This window comes from Strix aluco, chromosome 24 (genome assembly GCF_031877795.1).
Source record: "Strix aluco isolate bStrAlu1 chromosome 24, bStrAlu1.hap1, whole genome shotgun sequence".
Taxonomy (NCBI): domain Eukaryota; kingdom Metazoa; phylum Chordata; class Aves; order Strigiformes; family Strigidae; genus Strix; species Strix aluco.
In genome coordinates, this window is record NC_133954.1 from 8,572,406 (window position 1) to 8,598,379 (window position 25,974).

A 25,974-nucleotide genomic window follows, 5' to 3' on the forward strand; every position below is an offset into this window, starting at 1 on the left:
GGTCATGCCAAGGGAGCTGAGGCAGAGTGTGGGGCCGTGCCTGGGGAGCCCAGGGCGGGCACGGGGCCGGGTGCCGCTGGCCGAGGCGTGCTGGGGGCTGGCCGTGTCCCAGTGGGTCACTGGGCCACGCTGGGCCTGGCACTGGCGCTGCCTCCCAGCTAATATTTACCCAGGCTGGAGGGCTTGGCCGCTGCCACGGGAAATGCCACGGCCGGGCCAGGGGCCACGAACCCGCTGCTCACTGCGGGGGGGACACAGCCAGTGTCACCCACTCGCTGCCCCGGTGCCACCCCAACTCTGGGCACGGCCACCAGCCCCCGGGGGCCTCTGGAGCCTCTGGGAGAAGGGAGAGGGGTGAGGGGATGGATGGAGGGTTGGGGAAAGGAGGGAGGGAGGGATGGTGGGTGATGAGGGGGTGGGATGGATGGGAGGGTGGGTGGATGGATGGATGGACAGGTGGATGGGTAAAGGTTGGGGGACAGGGGATGGATGGATGGATGGATGGATGGATGGATGGATGGATGGAGGAAGGAAGGAGGGAAGGAAGGACAGAGAATGTGTGGATGGGCAGGAGAAAAGAAGGATGAATGGGGATGGATGGAAGATGGAGGGGAGGGAGGATGGATGGATGGATGGATGGATGGATGGATGGGAGGGAAGAAGGGATGGAAGGGGAAGGAAGGAAGGAAGGAAGGAAGGAAGGAAGGAAGGAAGGAAGGAAGGAAGGAAGGAAGGAAGGAAGGAAGGAAGGAAGGAAGGAAGGAAGGAAGGAAGGAAGGAAGGAAGGAAGGAAGGAAGATGTGTGGATGGGCAGGGGAAAGGAAGGATGAATGGGGATGGATGGAAGATGGAGGGGAGGGAGGATGGATGGATGGAGAGAGGGAGGGAGGGAGGGAGGATGGGATGGGATGGGATGGGATGGGATGGGATGGGATGGGATGGGATGGGATGGGATGGGATGGGATGGGAGGATGGCTGGGGGCTGGATGGAAGGCTGAAGGGGTGAGGGGGGGTGGAAGGACGGATGGATTCAAGGAAGGAGGATGAGGAGTGGAAGGGGGTGTGCGGGCAAGGTGGGAGGCAGGACGCAGGGGTGTGACGGAAGGGTGGCGGGAGGGGGGGGTGGAGGGGGAGGCCGGGGGGGGCCGGGCGGAGGGGAGGGCGGCGGCGGGGCCCCGGGTGGGGCCGGGCACGGCCCCCTCCCGCCGCCGCTCACATGACGCCGCTCCCGGGATGCGCCGGGCGGCGCCGGGCGTGGGCGGCGGCGGCGAGAGGCGGCGGCGGCGGCGGCAGCGGGGCCGCACCGGGGCGCGCCGGCTCCGCCACCGGCCGCGGGACCAGCCCATGGCCCGCGGGCGGCCCGCCGCGCCCTGAGCGGCCCCATGGAGCAGGTAGGACCGGGACCGGCACCGGGACCCCCGCGGCGGGGACGGGACGGGTCGGGTCCAGCACCCACGGGCGCGCCGCCGCTGCGGGGGCCCGAGGCTGGGGAAAGCCTCGTACCGGGACCCCCGGCTGCCCCCCCACCCCCGGGGACCGCGCCTGCTACCTGGGGGGACTCCGCCTGCCACCTCCGTGCCCCCCACCTGCTGCTCAGGGACCCCCTTTTTGCCTTCGTGGGTCCCCACCCACCTTCCTCCAGCCCCCCAGGTGCTGCCCTGGCATCACCCCCCACCACCACCCACTCCCCCATCACCCACCTGCCTCGCTGGGACCGCCTGCGCCCCACCCCAGCATCACCAACCTAGGACCCCCAGTATCACCCTCTGCTTCACCCAGGACCCCCCACTGACACGACGCCTGCCCGGGGGTTGAGCCCCTGACTACCCCCCCAGGCCCCCCGTGTCCCACCGACGCCAGCTGTGGCATCTGTGTGGGCACCCATGGGTGCTCACCCTGCCGTGGGGATGCTTCCTGGCCCCTCGTCCGCCGTGGAGGGGGTGGGTGGCCGGGAGAGGACAGTCCTGGCTCTGCCACAGGTTTCTGTTGCAGCCCGAGGTGTGTCTCGCCCCGCTCGCTGTGAGCAGCGAGATTTGGGGAAGGGGCTTCTGCTCGGGGAAGGGGCCGGAGCCGCCGTGGGGTGTGGAGAAAGCTCGGGGGGGGCTCAGGTGAGGCTGTGTCTGTTGGTCTTTCCTCTGTCGCCTCGTCCTGTTATTCACCAGCCGACGCCTCCAGAAACCGGGCTGCTGTGCCCCGGCCGGGCTGCGATGTCCTTCCCCGGTGCCCACCCAGAGCCGTGGGTGCTCTCAGTCCCCCCATGCCCTGGCTCCCTGTGGCGGGGGGGTTCTTCCCCCTCGGAGCATCTCCCCCCACCCCAGCGCCATGCCCACGGGCGAGGGGTCCAGCTCCCTTCGTGCAGCCTCTGCGCCCCTCGGGCTCTGCCTCGTGCTTCCACCATCCTTCAGGCTTGGCCCAGATCTGAGCGCAGGATTTAACGCCTTGTGTGTGCCCCCCCCACCAACACCCCCCTCACGGGGGGCAGGAGGGTCTGGGGCTGCCCCGGGGACCAGGGCAGAGCCACCGCTTTGGGCACGACACATCCCCAGCGCGCAGCGAGGTTCCACGGCACGTTGGGGGCCGCGTGCTTGTGAATCCCCCCCCCGCCTCGCCCCCCGCCAAGGGCCGTGGCTGGGAGAGGCAGCGCGGGGGTGCGCGGCAGCGTGGGTGAGCACGCGCCGGCGCCTTCACCAGCGCCCCCCCCCTCCCCAGCCCCCCGGGAGCTTCGCACGCATCCGCCTCGCCGGAGCGGCGAAAGCCAACGCGGGGGCTGCACGTGATGCGCTGACATCCCCATCCCTGGGTCCAGCACCCTCCCTGGGGCTGCGAGCACCCAAAGCCCCCCCCCTCAACTCCTCACCCTGCCTGCCCGCTGCCCGCTGCTGCCCGCCGTGGCTTGATTCCCACTGGAAAAAAATCCCCCCCTCGAGCACATCCAGCTGCAATGCAGAGGAGCTCCCGAGCGGCCCCCGCGCCTTCCCCGCCGCCCTCGTTGGCAGCGACGCCTTCGGAGGAGCCGCGGTGGTTTTAGGCCGGGAGCGGCAGCAGGTTGGCATGTGCCTGCCAGCACCCGGGCAGGGCAGGCAGGATCCAGGCAGGGCAGGCAGGATCCGGCAGCGAGGGCAGCCCTGGCCAGCCGCCCTCCCGCCTCCCACCTGCGATGGGCCACGGCAGCCGCGGATGCGCCGAGCGAGGGGTCCCCCGATTCCCAGCAGGATTTCAGCCCCTCCCTGATGTGGGATGAGCATGTAAGTCCGCGCCGGCCCCCCGCACCCCCCGTCCCGCCGTGCTGCCCTGCTTTGCTCTGCCTCGCTGCCGGGTTTCCTCGCCGATCCCATCCCAGATCCCCCCGCCCTGGCCTTGCTCTTGTTTATCCCCCGACAGACCCGCTGGCAGGGGAAGGAGGGGTTGGGGCCGTAACCCTTTCGCCTCTCCACCGCCGTATCAAAATGGCTTCGCGCCGCGGTGGCTGCGAGAGGAGAGAGGAGCTCTCGGCCCGGAGATGTCTGCCGGGGGCCGGGAGGGTGCTGAGCGCTGCGGCGTGCACCCACCTTTGCCCCCTGGGCCGTGGCGAGCGGGGTCTGCGTGAGACCCCCCACCCCAAAGGGGCACCCAACGCTGGGTGTCCCTGTCCCCAGCCCCGCTGCCATGGTCCCACTGTGCCCTACCCCGACGCCGCTGCCCCTCCGGCTGTGCCAGCCCCGCTCTGACATCCCGCTTTTGCTTTTTTTTCATTTTAATTCGTAGGATTAGGTTAAAACCCATCGCCCAGCCGGGATTCCCCTCTCGCTCCCTTTGTCTGCGGCACGGAAGAGGCTCCACAGGGAGCGGCAGCTTGGGCGGGCGGGGGGCTCACGCTCCCCCAGCTCCGCTTCTCCGGGATTTGGGCCAGAGTGGGGGCCGGGGGGGTTGAGACGTGATGGATCCGCTCAGCTAAAGCGGGCAGGGCGGGCGGGAGCCAGGATTTTCGGGTGGATGGTTATGGAATGGGGTGTGGGGTGAGCGGCGATGGCATCCGGGCTCGGGGACGCCCTGCCAGGGCCGTGTGTCCCATCCTGGCATGTGGGGACGGAGGAGCCGGGTGTCCCCGGGGGGGCTGCAAATGGGGGTCTTGGTGCTGGGGTGGGGCCGGGGGAGACAAAGAGGGCTGGGAGGAGGGAGGGAGTGTCGGCTGGCTGGGTGCCTGGTGGCACACCACTCCTTGGGGATCCCCATGGAAAAGCTGCCCCAGGAGTGGGGCTGAGGTTTGGGGGCTCTCCTTGAGCCCCCCCCCCAGGCTGTGCACCCCAGAAGGGGGGTCACCCCTTGCTGGGGATGGCTGCTTCTCCCCGACCTCGCAGGAGGGTCCGTCCCTCTCTGCACCTCGCACAGAGGGGGGGTCAGGGCCACCGCGGCCAGCTCGGGTTGTGTCACCTCCCCTGGTGAGGGTGGCACTGGGGACCCTGGGGGCCGTTGCTGTGTCCCACCGGCAGCACCTCCTCTGCCCTGGGCTGCTGGCTGGCCCGTGGGAGGGTCATGGGTAAGACGTGACCGTGTGTCTTCTTGTGGGGGGACACCACAAGAGGGGCCCCCAGGAGCGGCACTGCCAGGGAGCAGCGTGGCCAGTGGGCACAGCCGGGGGAGGTCACGGCTCCTTCCCATGGACCGGCCACCGGGAAGGGCTGGAGGTTGGTCGGGTCGGTCCTCGGTGCCAGACCCGGCTGGAAGAGAAGTTTCCTGGAAAGTCTCTCTGGAGAGAGGCCACGGCGGAGCCGGCCGGGGTGGCAAGTCCTGCCGCAGCCGGGCAGGGTCAGGGCAACCGTCCAGCGCGTCCCGGCGGGACCCGGAGCTGCCCTGGAGCTGCTCCGCTCCACCGCGGGCGGGAGGGGGGGCTGGGGACAGAGGGACCTGCCGCGGGGCCTGGGGGTGCTGAGCGTGGGTGGAGGGTGGCCGGAGACGGGGTGCGGGTGTCCGGCTGTGCCCTCACGGGGAGGAAACATCCCGTCACTCACATCCGACTGCTCCCTCCAGCTGCTGGGATGGTTCCCGAGGCTGGGACAAGGGGACAGTGGTGGTGGCAGCACTCCCATGGGTCCCCCTCAGGCGCTGGCACCTTTACATTTCCAGGGCGCAAGATCCCCCCATCCCACCCCCCCCGTTTCTGAGGGTGCTGTACCCCAGGGTGGCTGTTTCAGCACCCTGGGATGGCCGATTGTACCGTCCGCCTGTGACTGTGAGTCGGCGACTGTGCGTGAAGCGTGCGGAGGGCGAGTGGCACTGGGGAGCCACCAGCCAGGCGGGATGTGCCCGTGAGCAGGATCAGGCCCTTCGGCCTCTCCCCAGCCCCGAGTTCCTGGCGGTTCCATGGCGGTGGCCGACGACTGGGTCATTTATTTTTTTTCTGGTGGTGCTGAGGTTTCTCCAGGCGCCCGGAGGAAGTCGTTGTTGACACAGACTTTCTTAATTGTGTCACGAAAAACTTGCGCTCGGCGCCTGGGTCTGTGCCGCGTGGCAGGGGCTGGCATGCCCGGGGCGTGCGGGGCAGCGCGGGCAGAGCTTGGGTGCGGGCAGGGAAATGGCTGCTCAGGAGGGGGGTCGGTGAGTGGGTGGGGGCTGGCACCGATCCTGGCTGCGGGGGCATCGCGTGGCTGTGCCGGAGCCCTCGGCACGAGCTCAGGCCGCACCGTGTGTCCGGCGCCGGCCCGGCACAAGCGGGAGGTTGTGCGGCCCCGACACCCTCCCTGCACCCTGGGGTGCTCTGCAGATTTAGGCCTGCCCCCCGCCCAGTACCCCCCCACGGAGCCCTGTCCCCGCTGGGGACTGGGGACCCGCCAGCAGCAGAGGAGCCATCTCAGGGTGCTGCGGTGGGAGATGGGGAGACCATCGCGCTGCGCCCTGCCCTGAGCCCCCCCCTGGGGGTTCAGCCCCACCGTGGGTTCAGTCCCGTTGGTGCTTGGCTGAGCCCCGGCTCCGGCCCCGCCGCTGCTCTCCGGGTCCTCCCCATCCCGTGTCCGTGTGTCCCCGTGGGCCGTGGCTGTCATTCCTCCCTGGTTTCCTGCGCTTCCTCCTCCCGCTTTCCCGTCACATGCGGCTCCGTTTCCCCTCCGGTGTTGCCCCCCACCACCCCGGGGCCACCACTGCCACATGCCACGTGCCTCAGCCGAGCCCGCGGTGACTCAGGGCTCGTCTCACGGTGGCGCGGCCGCCTGCCGCCACCGAAGCACCTTTGAGGTGCCGTTTGCACCCCGAGACTGGGGTGTGGGAGTTAATTTACTCGGTGGCTGCTTAATGACGGCTCCGGGATGCTCCTCTGCGGGCCAAGTGGCCTGAGCCGGGCTGGGCCCCGTCCTGCTGTCCCTGTCCCTCTGTCCGCCAGGCGAGGCTCCGTCCGTCTGTCCTGCTGCTTCCCGTCTTCGCCGTTTCCTTTCCCCGTGGGTCTGTGTCAGCCTTTGTCCCTCCGTCAGCCCCAACCCGGGTGTTTCCGTCCCCGTGTCTGCCTGTGCCAGTCCCCGTCAGTCCTGTCCCCCCGTCCTGGCGTTTCCTGTCCGTGTGTCCTTCCGTGCTCCTCCCGCCACATCGCCTGGCTTCAGCCTCGCCCTGACGCTCCCCGTCCGGCTGTCCCTGTCCCGCTGTCCTGCCATCGCTCTGTGCCTGTCCTGGGCCACGTCCCTCTGTCCTGGCTTATCCTGTCCCTGGGTGTCCCTGTCCCTGGGTGTCCCCTGTCCATCCCTGTCCCCATCCCTGAATGTCCCTTGCTTGGTCCTAGTCCTGGGGTGTCCCCTGTCCATCCCGGGGTGTCCCTTGCCTGGTCCCTGTTCCGGTGTGTCCCCTGTCCATCCCGGGGTGTCCCTTGCCAGGGCCCAGTCCCGGTGTGTCCCCTGTCCATCCCGGGGTGTCCCTTGCCTGGTCCCGGTCCCGGAATGTCCCCTGTCCATCCCGGGGTGTCCCTTGCCGGGTCCCGGTCCCGGGGTGTCCCCTCTTCATCCCTGTCCCCATCCCTGGGTGTCTCTTGCTCGGTCCCGGGGTGTCCCCTGTCCATCCCGGTGTATCCCCTACCCGTCCCGGTCCCCGGTTGTCCCCGTCTGTCCCCGCTGGGGTCCCCGTCCCGCTGCTCCACCGCTGCCGGTTCCAGTTCCGCTGTCCCGGGGCCGGTGCCCGCGGTCCCTCCCGCCGGGGCGGGCCGTGCCGAGCCGCGCCCCGCCCGCTCCCGCCCGTCGCCGCGGGCGCCCGGAGGAGGCGGAGCCGCAACCGGGGCCGGGGCCGCCGCCGGCCCAGCCCGAACCGAGCCGTGCCGAGCCGAGCCCAGCCGGACCGGATCGTGCGGGGCCGGGCCGGGCCGAACGGGACCGGACCGTGCCTTACAGGGCTGAGCCGAGCTAAGCCGAGCTGAGCTGAGCCGAGCCTTGCCAAACCGGGCCGGACCGAGCCGAGCCGAGCCCGGCCGCCGCGCCCCGATGAATGGGATCGCCTTCTGCCTGGTCGGGATCCCACCGCCCGCCCCCGCGGTGAGCGGCACTGGGTGATACTGGGTGAACTGGGGAGGTGGTGGGCTGGGGGAGGAAGTAAGGACTGGGGGGAACTGGGAGATATTGGGGGAGCAGGGACTGGAACCGGTACTGATGGACGGGGACAGACGGGGGACGCCGGGGGAGCGGGGTGGGTGGGGGACACCCGTGGCGTCGTGGCGGGGCCGAGGCGCCTGGATCCGGCCTCGGGGTTGTAGGCGAGACCCTGGACTTGGGCTTCCCCTTCCCCGGGACGAGACCCACAAACACCCACACGTGTTTCCTTGGAAATTCCCGGCTGGTGGGTCCGGCCGCTCCATCCTCACCAGCTCCGTCCCCGCCAGCTTTCGGCACTGGGCAGGCAGCAACCCCCCTCCTCAACATGCCCGTAGCCCCTCGAGGTCATGTCCTGCCCCTACGTCAGGCTCCCCCAGCTCCGAGCAGCCCCCCCCGGCCTCGAAGCAGAGCTGGTATTTGCTGACCCACGCTCCTCCCGTGGCGCGGGCATCGGCATCGCCCGGCTGGACCGGAGGGCGCCGGGGCGATACCCGTTTCCCCTGGGAGCAACGCGGTGCCAAGGAAAACCAGCCCAGCCGCCAACTAAAACCCCCATTTCCTGCCCGTTTTGTGCCAAATCCTGGCGAAGGCGTGGGGTGGGGATGGGGACGGTGCTGGGTGACGCGGGGCCGGGGTCGGGTGGCGGGGGGCAGGCTGGGGGGAGCGCCCGGGCGGGGATACGGGTCGCGGTGTCGGACTGGCACAACGCCTGCGAATTTGGGCAGAGGTTGCACGTCCTCTCCCAGAGCTGAATTCGGCCTCTGTTCCTCAGTTCCTGGTTATTTGAACTTGGCTTCCCCGGCCCGGCGATGGGGCTAATAACCAACCTCAAAGGATTAATTGGAGTGTGCGAAATGGTTCAGATATGAGGAGTGCTGCTCCTTGCAGCGGCTGAGCATTAATCATGGTTTCTCTTCAGATTCCTCCCTGCTTACTCCGTACCGCTGAGCGCTGGGGTTTGGATTTTCGGGGCGGGGGGGGGGTGGTGGTGGGGGGGGTGTGTGTGTGTGTCCAAGTCTCTTGAAATCTGCTCTTCTGTCACATTTTGGGGTGAAACGTGCCCTCCAGGAGGGCAGCATGTGGAGTGTGGGGGCTTTGCTCAGTGCTCACCTCCGCCCCCCCGCTCGCTGGGTGATTTTTGGGGGGGAATTACTCAACCACCGCTGCCTCCCCCTGCGTGGCCGTGGGGGACGGTGGTGAGGAAGGCGCTTTGCAATCCTCCAGTGAGGATTTTTGTGCTGCGTAAGCAGAAATCCAGCCCAACGGCCACCCCCGGGGCTGCGTGGCAGGGGCTGCGCCCCACCGTCCCCAAGCCTTCGGCCGGCGGCTGCTGCCCTCGTCCCCGCGTGGCCACAGCTTGGCAAATTGAATTTCTTAACGCCTTTTATTTTTTTTTTTTTTTTTTTCCCCTTTCTTTCTGAACCCTGAACTTGAAAGACAGGAAAAGCCTGTGCTCGGGGCTGCTGCTGCAATCCTGCCTTGCAAGCGCGAAACCTGGCACCGGCGCCGGGCCGGGGCACGCGGCGTGATGCCATACCGGGGTCTGGGTGGCCACCTCGGGGTTTTCGGAGCCACAGAGCCCCGGCCACACAGAGGGCTCCGACCTCGCCGTTGCTGCGTTTTTTTTAACCTTGACGTGTATCACGCGCTGGGCCCAGCCGGCAGCTCTGGCACCCGTCTCTCGCACCGCGGGGGTACTGGACCCCCCCCGGGGCTGGCAGCGCTGCCTGGGCACCGTCATCGGCAGCGTCAAATGCCAAGGAGCCACCGCTGGGTGTTATTTAGGCCTTGGGGACTGTGGTCTCTGGGGGTTTGACGTTGCAGGTCTGGCAGGAGGGACATCTGGTTTGGGGTCGGAGCGTGGGGGCTGGCTCGTGTGCCCCCCGCGGGGCGTGGGTGCTGCTGGGGTGCAGGTGGGTGCTGCATGACCAGGTGCTGGGAGTGTTCGGAGCGAGCGGCCGCGGCTTCTCCCTCGTTTGTGCGGAGCCACTCACTGGGAGAAAACACGGAGGGATGGGGGGGTCATCCTGGGAAGCTGCCGAGCCCTGGGGATGGTCTTTTATTCTCATTAAAGGGGGGGAAAAAAAAAAAAGATTAGGTTTCAAGTCGGTGCTGTCCCATTAATAAACCAAGTTTGTCTTCAGCAGGCAGCAAGACCTGATTTAAAAAGGAATGGAGATAGATGACCTATTTTAAGCTCTCAAGTTGGAAAATATCGACCTGGCTGCCTCTAGGCCACGAGCGGCGGGGCCGGCTGCGCGAGCTGTGCCATGCCGTGCCGCCTGCTCCCAAAACCCGTCCGGCTTTCCCCAAGCCGGCCTGGCTCGGGATGCCCCAGGTTGCAAACCAGGGTGGCTGCTTTAAACCTGCCACCGACCTCCTGGCCACAGCCCAGACGTCTCCAGCACTGGCTCAGAGCACCTGAAGCGGCTGACTCCTTTTTCAGTGGCTGCTTATCCCCAGGATTTCATTAAGTCTCCCCTAATTGCCTTCTCGGGCGAGCACACCTCCGCCGACGCGGCTGCGTGTTGCAAGACCCGCGGCGGTGTGGCCCAGCAGGTCGGGGCTGCCGCTGTGGTGGGGATCGGCTGCGTGCCCGGCGGGTTCCATCTCCGCCGTGCGAAGCCCCGGGGGTCCCCAGCCCCTGGAGAACGTGGATTTCCCAAGAGGGGGAGGATACTGGGATTGGGGGGGGTGTCTGTCCCGCTCCCCAGCTGTGCTGGGAAAATGGGAGCTGGAGAGCAAAGCTGGAGCTGGACCAGGGAAGAGGGGGGTCGTGAAGTGGCTGAAGTGAAACGCTGGTGATGGTGGGGACCGATCCTGTTCTCGCCCCAGGGTGGGGCCCAGCGGGGTCCCCTGGGCTGTGCCTACAAGAGCTTTGCTTGAGACCCCAATGTGGCAGGAAGGAGCCAGGGCTGCGGTGAGCCATGGCCAGCCCGGGGTAGCAGGGAGGCTCCTGCCGTAATCCCTGAGCCCAGCTGCTGGCGCAGCCCTTGGGGGGCTGGGGTCCCCCCCTCCTCAACAGGCAGGTCCTGGGGCTCTGCGGGCCCCCCCTGCCCTGCCACCCGTGGGGCAGGATGGGCTGTGCCGTAAAACAGCACCCCTGGGGCAGCACCCCCAGACTTGCCGCTGCGCACCCCGGGGTTGCCATTCCCCACCCCCCCCCCAGTGACAACAGTGGGTCCCTTGATGGGGCCGAGCGCGTGGGGCAGCCCCGGGGCGGGTGGGACGGGGCCCAGTGGCTCCGGGGGACAATCGTGCCATTGTGGCACATAGTGGGCTCTTTTTGTGCCGTGCGAGGCGGGGGGCCGGGCCACGGTGCCAGCGCTTTCGGGGTGAAGCGTGGTCCCCGCTGGGGCTGGCGGTGACTGGTGTGGCACCAGTGGCGGGATGCTGATGTCCTGGGGGTGTGTGGGGGGACAGCGGTGGGGTGGGGAGGTGCTGGAGGGGAGCCTGGCCTGGCCGTTTGGCTGCTGGATGCGTGTGGGCTGCGGAAGAATGTTGTGCTGCTCCTAATCGCAGGAAAACGCTGCCGGGTGTCGGTGCCGGGGAGCACGGCTGTCCCCAAAGCCACGTGCCCAAAGCTCCTCCGTGTCCCCAAAGCTCCTCCTGTCCTTGCTGTGGCCAGAGGGAGGCTCAGGACCCCGCTCGGCTCTTTATTTTCCCCATCCAGCGAGGGATGCAGGATTTGGCACTTCTCCTGTGCATCCCCCCAGCCGAGCATCTCCCACCCCTGTGCTCCCTCCCCAGCCCTGTGTCCACAGGCAGCACCCCAAGGAGGTGCAAGGGGGTCCCCAACGTGTGCGAGGGGTGCACGGCCACTGCCCCCAGCCCGGGCCCCCAGCCTTGAGCGGGGCAGAGGCTGGAAGGAGCAGGCAGCCTTCCCCTGACCTCCCCGGGTAGGATTTTTCCGCCACGGAGAAGTGGGAGCAGAGCGCAAGGTGCCTCTCGGAGCCGCCGGAGGAAATGGCTCATTGTTAGCCCTGCTGAAAAAAAAGAGACCCAAAAAATTGGAATAATGAGGCCAGCTTCTATTTGAGGGTTTCCATGGGAAAAACAGGAAACGGAATCCTGTTACTTTTCTAGGGCTTGCTGCCGATAACGCCGTTTTTAGGACAGGGCAGAGAATGAGGAGGAGGAGCTGGGGATGAAGGCAGCCCTGGCCGCGAGCTCTCTCAGTCCCATTTCCCCGTGAGTTGGGAGATAAAACTCCTCCTCACTGTCGCTCTGGCTCGGTGTTCCCCAGCCTCTCCGGTGCGGGGCCATCGGGTAGGTCCCCGCGCTGAGCTCGGACCTGGCGCGGCTCCAGTGCGTGTCCCCCACCCTTGTCCCCACCTTGGAGCCACTTTCTCCACTGGCACCATGTGTTAAGGACGAGCTGTGAGGGCGTGGAGGGGGCTGGCACAGGGGATGCCCTGGGGAAGAGGCTGTGGGGGAAGAGGCCGCGGGGCTTTGCTGCAGGACGGTGGCACCGTTGGTGCCGTGGGGAGCTGCTGTATTAGGAGGGGTTACGGTGTCCCCAAAACCACCTCTGCCCCGGGATGTGACCCCGGGAAGCCGTGAGCATCCCCCAGCCTGGTGGGTCTGTCCCTCGCAGGTGGGCAGAGCGTGGCACCGGGCGTTCAGGAGGCCAAGCCACAGCCGCATCCTGCCCCAGCATCGTGACGTGTGGCCGCGAGCAGAGGTGGCCCATGGGCTGGCTCCACACGTACGCGCTTGCATCGATGCGGTGGCATCAGCCGGTGTCGGGGCCACCGGTACGGCTGCGAGCGGGGCCAATCCTGCCCCGGGAACTCGACCAGGGATGCCAGAGAGCCACGGTGGGCACGGGGGCTGGCAGCCTGGTGAGGAGAGGCCAGGAAAGGGGACAAGGCTCTCTGGCCACATTCCCAAATTTCTCTCGCTGTGGCACCCCTGGGCTGGGCGAACCGGAGCCCTCCAGAGCTGCCGCTTTGGGACATGGCAGGAACGAGAACCCCGCGGAGCCGGGGCCAGTGTCCCTGGTGCGGAGGCTGCCCAGAGGGAGCTCAGTTTGGTCCCGCCGCCGCCGGGAGGGGACGGAGCCAAGGGGGGACCCGGCGTGGGCTGATCGACGGGGCTGCGAAGGAGACGCTGTCAAGATAAAAGTTTGTGTTGGGAAGGAACAAGGCGATTTCCTTCCCCACGTTAACACCCAAACCGGGGCGGGAGGAATGGCCTCCTTGCCACGCCACTTCTCTTTGGCACTTGGCTCGGTGTCACCCGGGCAGCGTCACCTCCCTCCCGGCGGCTTCAGATGGTGGGGATGCAGGAGGGGGTCCCCAGCTGGGCACGTGGCTCTGGCATGGGGTGGGATTTGGGGTCAAGCCGTGCCCTTGGCAGCGCCCATTCAGCCGCTCGGTGCTGCCAGCCCAGCATCTCCCCCAGGACCCCTGGACTGGCTGTGAGGATGGGGAGCCCCACGCTCGAGCTGGGAGTCCCGGCGATCATCTCCGGTTCTCCCATGAGGTCCGTGGGGTTTGCCCAGGCCCTGCGGTGCTGCCAGCGCCTCGGTGGGTGCCTGGGTGCTGGCCGGCAGCCGGGCGGTTGTGGAGCTGGTGGGAAAAGAGGACAACGTCTGCTCGGCAACTTAGTGGGTGCCGGAAGCCATCTGGGGGGGTTCCTGCTCTGCATCCACCCCAAAAAATCCCTGCCCAGGGCTGGGATGTGGCACGGGGGCTGCTGGCAGCCTTGGGGGGTACTGGGAGGCGTCTCTCCCAGTTTCTCTCCATCACTGAGGTGTTGCTGCCTCCTCTTCCCACACTGGTGGGATGTGCATCCGCTCGCCAGCTCCCTGGGATGCAGCCGGGCTGGGGTGGGGGTGTCCGGGGGGCTCAGGGGAGCGTGCGCCGGCTCCATGCAAGCAAGCGAGCACACCCCAAATCCTCGCTGAGCTGCAAAGCTCCTCAGCCCTCGTTTGGGTTAAAGAGAATTAAAATGCTTTCTCCTGCGATGCAGTAATCCCGGAGGCTGGGGCACAGCCCGGGGGGGGGGCTGCTCCTGGCGTGGTCACCTGGGTCCAGCCCCCCGCCCCCAGTTCTCCTGCCACCACGTCCCCTGGGCCAGGTCCCACTGCAGGAGCATCCCCACCTTTCCTGGGGTGCACGGGTGGGTGCAGGCAGCCCCTGCCTGCAGGGGAGTGTCGGTCTCTGCTCCCTGTCGGGGGGTGCTGCCTCCCCAAATGCTGCCTGAGCCAGCCCAGACCGAGGGGTGCGGGTGGGACACCCGTCCCCCCTTCCCCACCGGGACCCTCCGCAGGTGGGAGCAGGCGACGGCTTTGCCATATAAGGGCTGGAAATCGGTTATTGTCTCAACATGGCTTTCTCCTCCCCGAAAATCCTATTAAAACCTCATTTTTCTGACCCTAATCTCAGCTCGCCGTTCGGGAAGGATTAGCGTTTGCCCCCCTCCCGGCCTTGCGCGCTGCCGGCTCCGTGCCGGAGAAACCTTCCCTGTGCCGGAGGAGGGAGGTTGGGGCTGAGCCCAGCACGCCGTGGTGGCGGCAGGACGGGCAGCTGCCTGTCCCTCTGTCCTCTGTTCCTGCCCGAAGCGTGACGTTATCCTCGCTGCGTGCCAGGGGTTTGCAATGGCCCCGCTGGCAGGGACCCACAGCTGCAGCTGGTGGGGCCAGGACGTGGTGTGGGGTGTGCGTGGGGGGGTGACCCCTCCAGCCAGGACCACCTTAGGGGTGTCACCAGGGTCCGAGCAGGGTGGGAGAACTCGGGGAGCAGCAGCTGTGGGGCAGGGGGGTGACATCGGTGCAAAATACGGGGACCCCCCCCAGCACCGGGGTGCTCGCTGCTGCCAGGGCAGGGGAGGGCCGAGGCGAGCAGGGGGTTTTGGGGGTTTTTTCTCCTTTGTGCCTCAGTTTCCCCTCAGTTGGGCTGGGGGTGCAGGCAGGGGGGCGATGCCGGCAGAGGGCCCTGCAGCCCACCGGCAGCGTGGGCTGTCCCCCACGCGTCCCCCACGCCTGCGCGGCGGCGATGCATGCCGGGACCGCGCGGCCTTCCCCCTTGCTCCTGTTTGGCTGCGTATTTAGGACACTCCTGTGCAAAAACACAAGTATTTTGGAAGGCGTCCAGGCGCGCTCGCATTCCGCGGGGTGGAATCTGCCCCCGCGAACGCTGCCTGACCTTTCCCGCTTTGGGCTGCGGGAACAATCCTGGGGCCCGTCCTCCCCTCGACACCCCGCCGGGGGCATTGGGGACCCCTTCTCCAGCTGGCCCCTGCACCCCCAGGCTGCTGGGGGGGGGGCAGCTCCTGCCTGTTTGCTCAGTGCTGCCAGGAAAGGTGTGAGCAGAGGTGGCAGGATTGGACCCACTGTCCCCGGGGCAGCCGGTGCTGCTCCAGCTGCCCCAGGACCCCTGGCTGGAGCTGGCCCCCCCTGCTGCACGCTGCTCCCCCCCCCTTTTCAACTGGAAAGTGAAGCCCCCCCGGGTGACAGCTCTGTCTGGGCAGCTCTGCCTGCTGGGACATGCAGGCTGCCTGTCCCCGGGTGACGTTGGTGTGGCCCGGGGGGTGGCCGGGGGAGGATGACGATGGCAGGGATTTGTCTCCCACATTTCCCCGTCCCGATTTCTCCCTGAGCTGGCGGTGCGGGCACACCAGGATGGTGTCCTGGGGTGCGCTGGAGGTGTGGAGACAGGCCCCTGGGGACACAGCTGTCACCAAGCCAGTCATGCCACCCCCCCCGGCGGGGCTCGGGGCAGGCGCTGGGGCTGATTTGGGGCAGAGCCGCGGCACCTCGGCCAGGGTAGACGCTGGGGACGTGCTGAACGCCAAAGCACTGCCAGCACGCGGGGGACTGTCCCCTCACTGTTGTCTGGTGCCAGCCCACCTTGGTGGCTGTGGGATGGCCAGGCTGGTCCTGCTGCTAGGGTGGAAGGGGGGAACAGAGGAGAGGAGGGGGCCGCGGCTGGCCCCGAGGCTGCGGGCTGCAATCCCAGCAATGCCCGGCATTTCCCCGGCGCGGCCGCACGTGCCTCTCCTCGGCCTCCAGCATGGCAGGAATGTGGCGCGGGACCCCCTCGTGCGGGGACAGGGACAGGCAGCGAGGGAAGGGGGGAGCAGGGCAGGGGGACACTCGGGTGTCTGCGGGTGCCGGGCTCACCAAGGTGCTGCTGTTTTCCTTATCCCCCCCATGCTTTGGCCACTGCAGTGGCGAGCGGCTCAGGGGGGTGTGAAGGGGGTGGAGGGTGGGCTGGGGGGGGGGGGGATGTGTGATTTGTCCCCCTGGAGCAGCGGGAGCCCCCGAGCACCAGGGAGGGCAGTTTGCTGTCCCTGCGTGGGGGCTCAACACTGGGGAGCCAGGATTGAACTGTGGGGGCTGGTGTCTCTGTGCCCAGGTGACAACAGGGACATGCTGTGCCTGCAGCCCTGGGTATCCCCCAAAATGGGAGATGGGGCTGGCAGGGGGGGGGACTCTTGGTTCAGCTCCTGGTGGGACGCGTCACTGGAACCACCACCCTTTGCCACAGGCACCGAGCAGGCTGTCGGGGGGCTGTGTCAGTCCCTGGGGCGCTGTGTTGGTCGCTGGGGGGCTGTGTCAGTCCCTGGGGTGCTGTGCCTGGGGCTGGATATGTGCCTCTGCTGCGTAGACTCTGCTGGGTGCTGGGGACAGATTGGGGACCAGGGGTGTCTCAGAGCCCCCACTGCTCCCCCCTTGCAGAGCCCGGTGGTGGCTCGTCTTCTGCCCGAGCAGGGGGGACACTTGCCACAGCCCTGTCCCCCCTCCCTGTCCCCAGCATCGCCCAGTGCCCTGTGGAGAGCGAGGGGAGGAAGGAAGGAAGGGGCCGGGAGGAGGGAGAGGAGGAAGCGGGGAGGGTGGGATGCTGCTCAGGGTGATGGAGGAAAAAGGGGGCGGATTAAAAAAAAAAAAAGAAAGAAAGAAAAAAGGGAAAGTCCGGGCAAAGTGACACCGCAGGCAGCGGGGGCTGGCTCGGCGCGGGAGGCGGTGGGCTGGGCACGCTGATCCCTGCCAGCAGCTGGAGCCCCAGCCCGCCAGCCCAGCCGGGGCGTGCGGCCGCCCGCCCTCCGTCCATCCCCCTGTCCGTCCATCCCACCCTCCGTCCATCCCTCCATCCCTCCATCCCACCCTCCGTCCATCCCTGCACAGCGCGGGTGGCTGGGTGGGGGCCGGGGCCCACGTTGCTCGCGGAGGGTGCGAGCGAGCGGACAAGCGTGCGAACAAGCGTGCGAGAGTGTGGTGAGCAGCGTCGCCGGGCTGGGAGCACCCCGCGTCACCCCGGCCATGCGAAACGGCGCAGCCGGCCCCGTGCCACCCCCGGCCGCCGGCCCCCACCGCCGCGCTGCCCAACTCGGGGGCTGAAGCCAGTGAAGGACGCGGTGAGCCCATGGCCGTGACCGGCTGAGAGCCCAACACCGCCGCGCCTCGCCTGCCGACGCCGGGCCCATGGTGGAGGAGAGCGCGAACAGAGGGGAGCGGGGGTCTCGGTGGGTGTTGCGGGGTCCCCCCCGGCCCCCGCCAGCCCCCAGCCCCGTGGCGGTGGTGAGCAAGGGGCTGTGGAGCGTGGAGCGAGCCGGCAAGGGCTGGCGCTTCGAGCGTGCCGTCGGGGTGGACTGCAGCTCGCCCGAGCCCCGCTGCATCTGGCTGAGCAGCCTGTGCCGCCCCGCCGCCCCCCCGGAGCACCGCTGGCCCCCAGCCCCCCGGCCTGGCCACGCACCCTCCCCCTGCACCGACAAGAGCCGCCGGGTGAGAACCGTGTGCCGGAGATACCGGGTGTCGTGTCTTGTTTTGGGGAGGCGGGGGGGATGTTTTGCAAGGGGGAGCTGGTGGAGCTGGCTGGGGGGGTGACGTGGGGCCCTGTTGTCCCCTCCTGTGCTGGAGGAAGGGCTGGGGGGGGGGCGCGGGGGGCCCTGTTGGTGGCTGTGAAGGCAGAGCTGGCAGCTGCCGGCGAGGGCAGGGCTGTGCCTGGGTGTTTTGGTCCTGCTGCCCTGCTCGCTGTGTCCAGGAGGGGGGCTGGATTCTTCCCCCCCCCAGAGGACTCTGCGGGGTGCAGGGAAAACGCTCCTTTGTTCTGCAGGAGGGGGGCACCGTGTCCCATCGTGTCACCATGGGGAGAGCAAGGTGGCACGGTGACATGGGGTACAGGGACCTGGGGACACCTGTGCTGGGGGCAAGGGACCACACAGGGGTCCGGGCGAGCAGCTTGCCCAGCCCTGGGCTGTTACAAGCCATTTTTGCAGGGAGCAAGGGGCTCCCCCCATCCTCGCTGCCCCCAGGATGGGGATTAGGGGGAGCCAGGCTGATGGGCAGGATGCAGCGGGTGGGAGGTTAAAATAAAGCCAAAAAGCTGGGAGGTGACCGACCCCCTGTGGGGAGGGGGGATGGGGAGTTGAGGACAAATGGCTGAGGTGACAAATCAAGGGTCAACCCCACTGCCAGGGGGGCTGGAGCATCTGTGAGGCCGTGAGCCAGCGTAGGGGATGTCCGAGCCCACAGCTGGGGGCTTTGCAGCCCAAAAAAGCTCCAAGCCAGGGTGGGTGAGGAGGGAAACTGAGGCACGGTGGTCTGGGATGGTTTGTTCTGCGCCCCCCGCCCTGCCCTTGTAGGGTCTCTGGGTCTCTTCAGTGGGGGACAAGGGGGATCCTGAGGGGGTAAAAATCCCAAAGGACACTAAATCAGGGCAAGGCCACCACCCGTCCTTGGCAGCGGGGTCAGGGTGCTGGGTGCCTGCAGGATGGGGAGCGTTCCCGAGGGATTCCCTCCTCCGCCGTGAGTTACGGGACCTTGGGATGGAGACGGAAAACAGCCTGGGAGGGTTGTTTGTCCTTTTGCTCGGTTGTAAGGATGGATTCAGGCTCACGGGATCAGGTTTGGGGAATCACCGATGCTGTAGTGGGTACCCCGCAACTGGGGACGTGGCCCCGTGTCACGGGTGCGCCGGAGCCGTGGCCACGGCTCCGGCGCACCCGTGACACGGGGCCACGTCCCCCCATCCCCGTGGGTCGGTGCTGCTGGTGGTGTCTCCACCGATTCTCCCCTCTCCGAGGCTTGTCTGTGCTGGTTAAAATCAGCAGGGCACATTCAGCTGTCAGCTTAAAAATAATCCGTCGAGCCGGCGGCCGACACAATGGGAGAGCGCAGATGGGGACAGGCGCCGGGATGCTGGTGGCCCCGGGGCGAAGGGATGGGGGTGCCCGTGGGAGCGCCGGGGTGCCCGTTGCCATCTGCTTTTGGCTCACGGGTCGAGGTGTGCGGGGTCCAGGGAGGGCTGGAGGGCTCATGGGGAGCTTTGCCCCCTGTTTGGCGCTGGTTTGGGGTTTTCTGGCTCTTCAAATGACAAGGTTTGGAGCTCTGCAGCTCTCTTTATGTTTTGGGGTATCCACGAGCACCCGAAGCCCTTGTACCCCCCAGGTTTGCTCCGGTGGTGATGGAGCAGATCCATAGGTGCCGTGCCAGGGCGATGCCTCGTGGGCTGCAGTGCCAGAGCCCTGCCCTCCCCACAGGGACCCTCTCCCCAGGGGGGACAGGACCCACAGCCCCACTTGCAGCCGGGCCCCGTGTGGGACGTGCCGGCACGGAGGGGGGTGCAGCCTGGCCCCGCTGAGCTGCCGTCAGATTTCCCCACCGGCAGCGAAAAGGCCCACTCAGCACAGGCGCAGACAAAGGCTTTTTGTGCCTGGTCCCTTTTGTGCGGCCCTCTCCCCCTCCCCGCTCCCCATCCATCGCTTCAACTGAGACAGTGCCTGAATTTTAACACCCTCGCCCCGGGATGGGCCGACTGCGGCTGCTGCAGCGGGGAAGGAGATGGCACTCGGGCAGGACCCCAGCTGACCCCCTCCCACCCAGCTGCTGCTCCCAGTTTGCCAATTTCCCCGGTTTTAGCAGAACTGGGTGCTGTTGGGGCATCGGGCAGGGCCCTCCGCTCCCTTTGGCCACGGGGCTGCTCCTGCCTCCACAGGGCTGGTGGATGCGCAGCCAGATGTGCAGCCAGATGTGCAGCCACGGTGAGCAGCAACATCCCTGGCCGGGGCCGTGCTAACCCCTCCTGAACTCCGCCGAGGACTCTTGCTGTCTCTCCAACCCCCTGCCCAGGTGCCAGGCGAGAGGCCCGCGGCAGCTCCGACTCTGCTGTGGCCCTGTTCCCCCTCCCAACACCGGCACCGGGGGCTGCGGGATGGACCCGCGTCCCTCTTGGCCCCGTCTGCAGCTCCAGACCGTGGCCCTTGCCGGAGCCCAACACGGTGCCAGGTCCCTGCCCCGTCTCGGGCAGCATCACTCATCCAGCCACCTCCCGGGCGGCTCTTTCCGGCTTGCCCAAGGTCATTACCGCGGCGTCATCGGAAGGGGACCTTTTGTCCCTGACTCCCCTGGCTGCCCCCATCTCTCCTCTTGCCTCGCTGCCTCCTGGATCCCATCCAGACCCCCAGGCACAGCTCATTTCCCCTCCTTATTTTTGTATTTCCTTTCCATGCATCTTCTCCCAAAAGGTCCCATGCGATGAGTCTCGGGGGGTGCTGGTGGGGTGGTTTTTGGGGGGCTGGAATTTGCTGCCACCAGAACCAGAAGTGGAGAGGGGTTTTGGAGAAGTGGAGTGGCTTTTCCAGCAGATTTCAGCCCCCAGCACGGGGCTTTGAGGGGGCTGATGGGGGGCTGACTGCCTACACCACCCCCCCCAGAAGTGACATCTTCCTCCTCGTCCCCTACAGCCAACACCAGGCCGGAGAGATGGTGCGTCCCCAAATGCCAACGTGCCCCCGGAGGGGCCCTTCCCCTGGGTGGGCCCAAAGACGGTGGTGCTGCGGAAGAGCTCGCAGGGGGGGTTTGGCTTCACCCTCCGCCACTTCATCGTCTACCCCCCGGAGTCGGCGGTGCACTCCACCGCCAAGGTAGGGCTGGGACCTCGTGGAGGGGGGGCCACAGGGACCCCCCCAGAGCTGCTGGAGCGGGACTCTGAGGGGCCGTGGTTGGATGCAGGATGCTTGTGTATGGGCTGGGGGTGGGCAGGGAGGGTTCTGGGGAAGCATGGAGTGGTCCATCCATTGCTTGCCTTGTTGGGGTGCCTGAGGCTGCCCCCACCCATGGGTGGCCCTGGGATGGAGCCCGTGGAGCTGCTGGGAGACGTTCTCCGAGCGAGCAGCGAGGCGGAAGCATCTCCAGAGATGTCCCAGAGCGGGGGGGACGTGACTATCTGTGGGAAAGGAGAGAATCCCTCAGCTCCGAACGACAGCTCCGGCACCTGGGAACGGCAGGAAAAGGCACTTCAGAGCCCCCGAGGTCAGGGAGAGGCTTGGCCCAGCGGGACGTCGCTTGAGCACGTGTGGCCACCGCAAAGCTGAGCCTGGGAGCGGGCGATTCGCAGGACGCTCTTTGAGACCTTCCTCACAACCCTCCTCCTCCTCCTCTGACCGACCTCGCCCGGCGAGGGGCCTGTGCCCAGCCCCGTCGTCGCTCGCCGCCTCCAGCGCAGCAGATTTTTGGCTCCCAATTTCCTGGCTGTCAGCGAGAGGCTTCGGGCTGGATCTGCCCCAGGACCCAACGCCCACAGTCACGTCTTGGCTCAGCAGCAGCCCGGACCCTTCCCAGGCGCTGCCTTTTTGGGGGGAACCAACCACCAGCTTGGCCATCACCTCCTGCGCCCTCTGAGCCGTCGAGAAGCCCCAATCCAGGCAGCACCTTTCCTCTCCAGGATGGAGGGACCCTGCGACACAACCCAGCAGCTTCCAGCACGCACCGTGCCCTCGGCACCCAGAGGTGATGAGGCAGCTCTTCTGCCGTGCCAGCTCCGAGCCCCCGGGGTTTGAAATCCCCCACCACACCCCGTTTTCTGCAGCGGCAGCTTCGTGCGGATGAAGGGAGAAACGTCCGGGAGCCGCGTGGTCTGTCCCAGCCCTTTCCCCGCTCCAGGGTGAGCAGACCTGGATGTTCCCATCACTCCCAGAGCTTCACAGCTGCCCCCAGCCCCATGGCTCCGGCTGCCCCATGGCTCCGGCTGCCCCACGGCTGCCTCCTCCCCGCAGGCAGGGAACTGCAGTGGGATGTGAGTCACAGGGTGGGGAGAGTCCCCGCTCAGCATCCTTCGTCACAGCGCTTTTCCCACGCTCCTGCTTCCCCAAATCCCTCCTGCCTGCACTTTCCTGCCCGCACCGGCAACACAGCGCTGACCCCTCTCCAGCAGCGTGAATCTGCAAAGGAGCTTCCATCGTGGGGATGGCCCGAACCTGCTCCGAAGCCACCCGCTCGCTTCCAAACCGCCACCATCCTCCTAAAGCATCCTCCAAGAGCCAGGGACTGATCCTGCCCCGTGGTGCTGGGCACCAGGGCTGAGCCCTGCCAGGGCGGGAGCACACGGGGCCGCGTGGGAAGGAGCCAGGTCAGCGCCGGGAGGCGAAGATGCTCTTGGAAGGAGGCTGGGAATAGCCCCCGGCACCCGTCTGAGCCAAAGCCGGCGGGGCAGGGCGCGGTGCGGCTGGCTCAGCACCCATGGGTGCCGGCGGGCAGCCAGGTCCGGGGGCTGAGTTTCGGTGGGGTTGACTCAGCAGGGAGGGTGACGGCAGAGCTGTCTTCACTGTGCCGTGCTTCGGCACCACCACGCCCAGCCTTGGCCCGGCACTGGGAGCAGAGCTGCCGGGGTGCCCCGGGGGCTGGGAAGGGCTCTGGGGTGCTGCAGGGCAAGGGGGGGCAGGGAGAGGGGCAAGTCCATGCCTCCGGGGACCCTTGGTGGCCCTTCGCTCCTGCTGTGGCACCGTGGCAGCCCCTCGGTGTGCGGGCAATGGTGCTGAGGCCACGGGATGTGGCTTTTCCTTCCCACCATCCTATGGGCACTGTGGAGAGATGCCTTCAGCCCCCTCCTCCTCACTGGGAGTGTCCCTCTGTCACACTGGGATGGAGCCTGGTCCCTTCCCAGCGCCCCAGAGGGACCTGCCCGCACACATCAGGGCTGTGTCCCCACTGCCCTGCACGGGCAGGGGTGGGACCTGCGGCTGGTGAAGCCTCTTGGCTGGAGCCCCCCCGGGAGCCGGCAGGACCCGGCACTTGCGGAGGGAGGAATCCCCATCCCGGTGCCGGGGTCCCTCCGTGGGACACAGGCCTGGGGCTGAGCAGCCCGGGGTGCAGCCGGCTCCGTGGCAGGGCTGTGGGCTCAGCGGTGGGGGTGCCAGCACCCTGTGCCCTGCCCCAGCTGGGCACCCCCTGGGCAGCGTGGCTCTGCGGTGGGGGGGTCCCCACGGGACGATGTGGGTGACAAGGACAGGAGCCCACAGATGCAGTTCCCACCCCAAGGGACAGATCCACGTGCGCTCCCAGGGGTGTCCCCTGCCCATGGCTGGTGACGGGGTGCAGAGACCCCTCTGCCATCCCCCCTGTGATGCCCGTCACAGCCTATGCAGCAGGAGGCTGCAGAAATGCCCCCCCCCCGCCCAGGGACATGCTCCCCTCGCCGAATTTAGCCCCGCAGGGCTAAATGTAGCCCTTCTGAGGACACCTGCGCAAAGCCAGCCCCTTCCCGAGGGTCCCTGTCACCGGGACCCGCTGCCCGGGTGCTGCAGTGCCAGCGGGCACCTCTGTCCCTCCTCTGGGACCCCGCTGTGGGTGCTTGGGCTGTCCCTGGCCAGGCTTGGTGGCCTGGGAGAAGAGTGAGATGCCACCATGGAGGTGGCTGGGTCCCTTCCTGCTCCCTTGCCCCAAAATCAGCCCCTTCCCTGGTAGCTGAGTACGGGGGGCTGTGGCGGGTCCCACTCCCTGCCCGCTGGCGGGGCTGCGCGGGCGGCACAGCCAGATCCGGTGTCAGGAGGTAAATTTAGCCAGGGGCAGTGGAGGGCACAGAGGGACACGCAGGTCTTGCAAGGGGCTTCATGGGGCTGGCACCCCTCCTGGACCCCCCACCGCGGCCACCCGACCACCAAATAAATGTTTTTCTCTTCTTTTGGCAGGAGGAGGAGAACGGCAACCGGCCAGGTGAGCACCGGCGCTGCAGTGCCGCAGGGATCCATGGGGACCACCCCCGCCACGCAGGGGGGACGTCACCACCCGGATCGGTGGGCGTGGGGGTCTGGGGGGGCCACACGGCTGTCCCAGCGGGTGTTGTGGCTGGGGGACACAGTCTGTTGTCTGGCACCGTGGCCCTAAATATTGTCTGGAAGCGGCGTGGTGCTTCGGTGGCAGCTCAGTGGCACTTGGGGCGGTGCACGGGGGCGGTGTCCCTGAAGTCACTGGGAGCTTTGCTGGACCTGGTGCCCAAGGGGGTCTGGCGTGGCCAGCACCGGTCCCCGTGACGGGTGTGGGGTGTCTGGGGACGGGGACACGGCCCTGCTCCCCTCCCGGCGGCTGACGGTGACGTGAGCGAATGTGAAGGCGTCAGAACACATCGGCGCGCTGGCAGAGTGACGAGGTGCCGGGTCACCGAGCCAGTGCAGGCAGCAGCGCCAAGACCTGGCACCTGGTGCCCATCGGGGCTGGGGGGGCCACCGGCCTCGCTCCGGGTGGTCCCTGAGCGACTCAGCGTCCCTTGTTGGCACCGGCCCTCCGCCATCCATCCGCTGCCCCCCTGGGCCACCCGCCCTCCAGTTTCTTGCAGCCCCCGTTGGCTTTTGCTCTTGCAAAGGAGCGTGGCTGCAGCCACGGCTGGGAGAGACGGGTGCTGGGGGGGCTGCTCTGAGACCCCCCCAGCTTTGCCCAGGGCAGGACCTGGAGGCAGGGCTGCTGCGTGGGGACTCGCGGAGGGTACTGCGTGGGGCCGCGCACGCTCCTTGCCCTGGGACGGGCCGGGCCGTGCTGGCGGCTCCCTGACACGCTGTCCCCGGGGAGCAGGTCCCCCCCGGAGCCACCTGGAGCCCATGGACACCATCTTCGTGAAGAACGTGCGGGAGGACGGGCCAGCGCACCAGGCTGGGCTGCGCACCGGTGAGCGGGGGCATGCGGGCGGCCGGGCTGGCAGGGGCTCAGACCTGGGGGTGCACATGATGCTCTGCTGCGGAATTCCATGCTTGTTTTGCTCTTTTTCTTTCATTCTTCCTTTTTTCTCCCCATTTCTCTGCTCCCCGGCTCAGTGGGGTGTCTCTCTCTCTCTCTCGTTGGCCTGGGGTGCTCAGAGCAGCATTGAGACCATGGGTTAGGCTGGCTTTGGGGTCCCCACAGCTCCCCTCACCACACAGCACCTGGCCGTGTTCAGACCCTGCTGTGAGCGAGCGTGGGGACAGGCAGGTGCCACCACCTCCCCACTCGCTTGCAGTGACACTGTCTTCTCCCCCTGCGCTGCAGGGGACCGGCTGGTCAAGGTGAACGGGGAGAGCATCATTGGGAAAACCTACTCACAGGTCATCGCGCTGATCCAGAACAGGTGAGTCCCCTTCCCAGGGACGGGCAGAGCCGGGGAGGTGACACGAAGGGGACACAGCGCAGCAGGCACCATCCCCCTGGGTGTCACCAGGGCTAGCAGGAGCCGTGAGTCACTTGGGTGCCCGCAGGCAGCGATGCTGCAGGGGCCCAGGGACAGGCAGAGACGTGCTGTGACCATCACTTGGGGACGGGGACGTTTATGTCCTCGTGGGGGATTTGGCTGAGTGGGACATTGAATGACTTGAGTGTGTCCAGAGAAGGGCAACGGAGCTGGTGCAGGGTCTGGAGCACAGGTCTGATGGGGAGCGGCTGAGGGAACTGGGGGGGTTTAGTCTGGAGAAGAGGAGGCTGAGGGGAGACCTCATGGCCCTCTCCAACTCCCTGAAAGGAGGGTGCAGAGAAGGGGGATGAGTCTCTTGAGCCAAGGAACCAGCGCCAGGCCAAGAGGGAATGGCCTCAAGCTGCGCCAGGGCAGGGTCAGACTGGCTCTTAGGAAGGATTTCTTTGCAGAAGGGGCTGTTGGGCGTTGGAATGGGCTGCCCAGGGCAGGGGGGGAGTCCCCATCCCTGGAGGGGTTGAAGAGTCGGGTTGAGCCAGCGCTGAGGGATCTGGTGGAGTTGGGAATGGTCAGGGTGAGGTTCATGGTTGGGCTGGAGGAGCTTCAGGGTCTTTTCCAACTGAGATGAGTCTGGGATTCTGTGAGATTGGCCTCACTGGGGGCAGGGGGGGAGACCCCAGCCAACCTGACCCCTCCGCCCCCTGTCCCCGCAGTGACGATGTGCTGGAACTCTCCATCATGCCCAAGGACGAGGACATCCTCCAGCTGGTGAGTTTGCCGGGTGGGTGCCAGGGACCGGGCTGGTTCCAGGGTTCAAGTGCCTCAACGTGGCTTTCCTGGGCTGTGCCAGCGTTCCCGCCCCACCAAACCTGGGGGGCTGCTCTGTCCCTGCCCCCCATCCTCCTGTGCCTTGGCTGGGGATGGCCAAGTGCCCTTATCTTGCTGGGGACACTTGGGAACATTGCCAGCATCCCTGGAGAAGCAATGGGTGCAGAAATGGAGGTACTGGGGGGGTCCGGGGCAGGAAGGATGGAGGACACAACCCCTGTTTTTTTTGGGGG

General features: G+C 67.3%; 1 protein-coding gene across 7 annotated transcripts in view; it reads left to right on the forward strand.

The window, feature by feature from the left end:
- The first annotated feature begins 1,303 nt into the window (after positions 1-1,303).
- Positions 1,304-25,974, forward strand: part of ARHGAP23 (Rho GTPase activating protein 23) — a 36,700-nt gene continuing 12,029 nt past the window's right edge. For 2 of the 7 annotated variants that reach the window (XM_074849122.1, XM_074849123.1), the window contains exons 1-6: positions 16,787-17,268; positions 20,229-20,408; positions 23,451-23,475; positions 24,328-24,420; positions 24,778-24,856; positions 25,627-25,681. In XM_074849122.1, coding sequence (XP_074705223.1) covers positions 16,969-17,268; positions 20,229-20,408; positions 23,451-23,475; positions 24,328-24,420; positions 24,778-24,856; positions 25,627-25,681 — 732 coding nt within the window. In that variant the 5' untranslated portion in view covers positions 16,787-16,968. Of the gene's footprint in view, positions 1,392-3,173; positions 3,246-7,236; positions 7,482-16,786; positions 17,269-20,228; positions 20,409-21,647; positions 21,893-23,450; positions 23,476-24,327; positions 24,421-24,777; positions 24,857-25,626; positions 25,682-25,974 lie in introns of those variants that run through there. The other 5 variants (XM_074849127.1, XM_074849125.1, XM_074849124.1 and 2 more) reach the window with 5 other exon arrangements.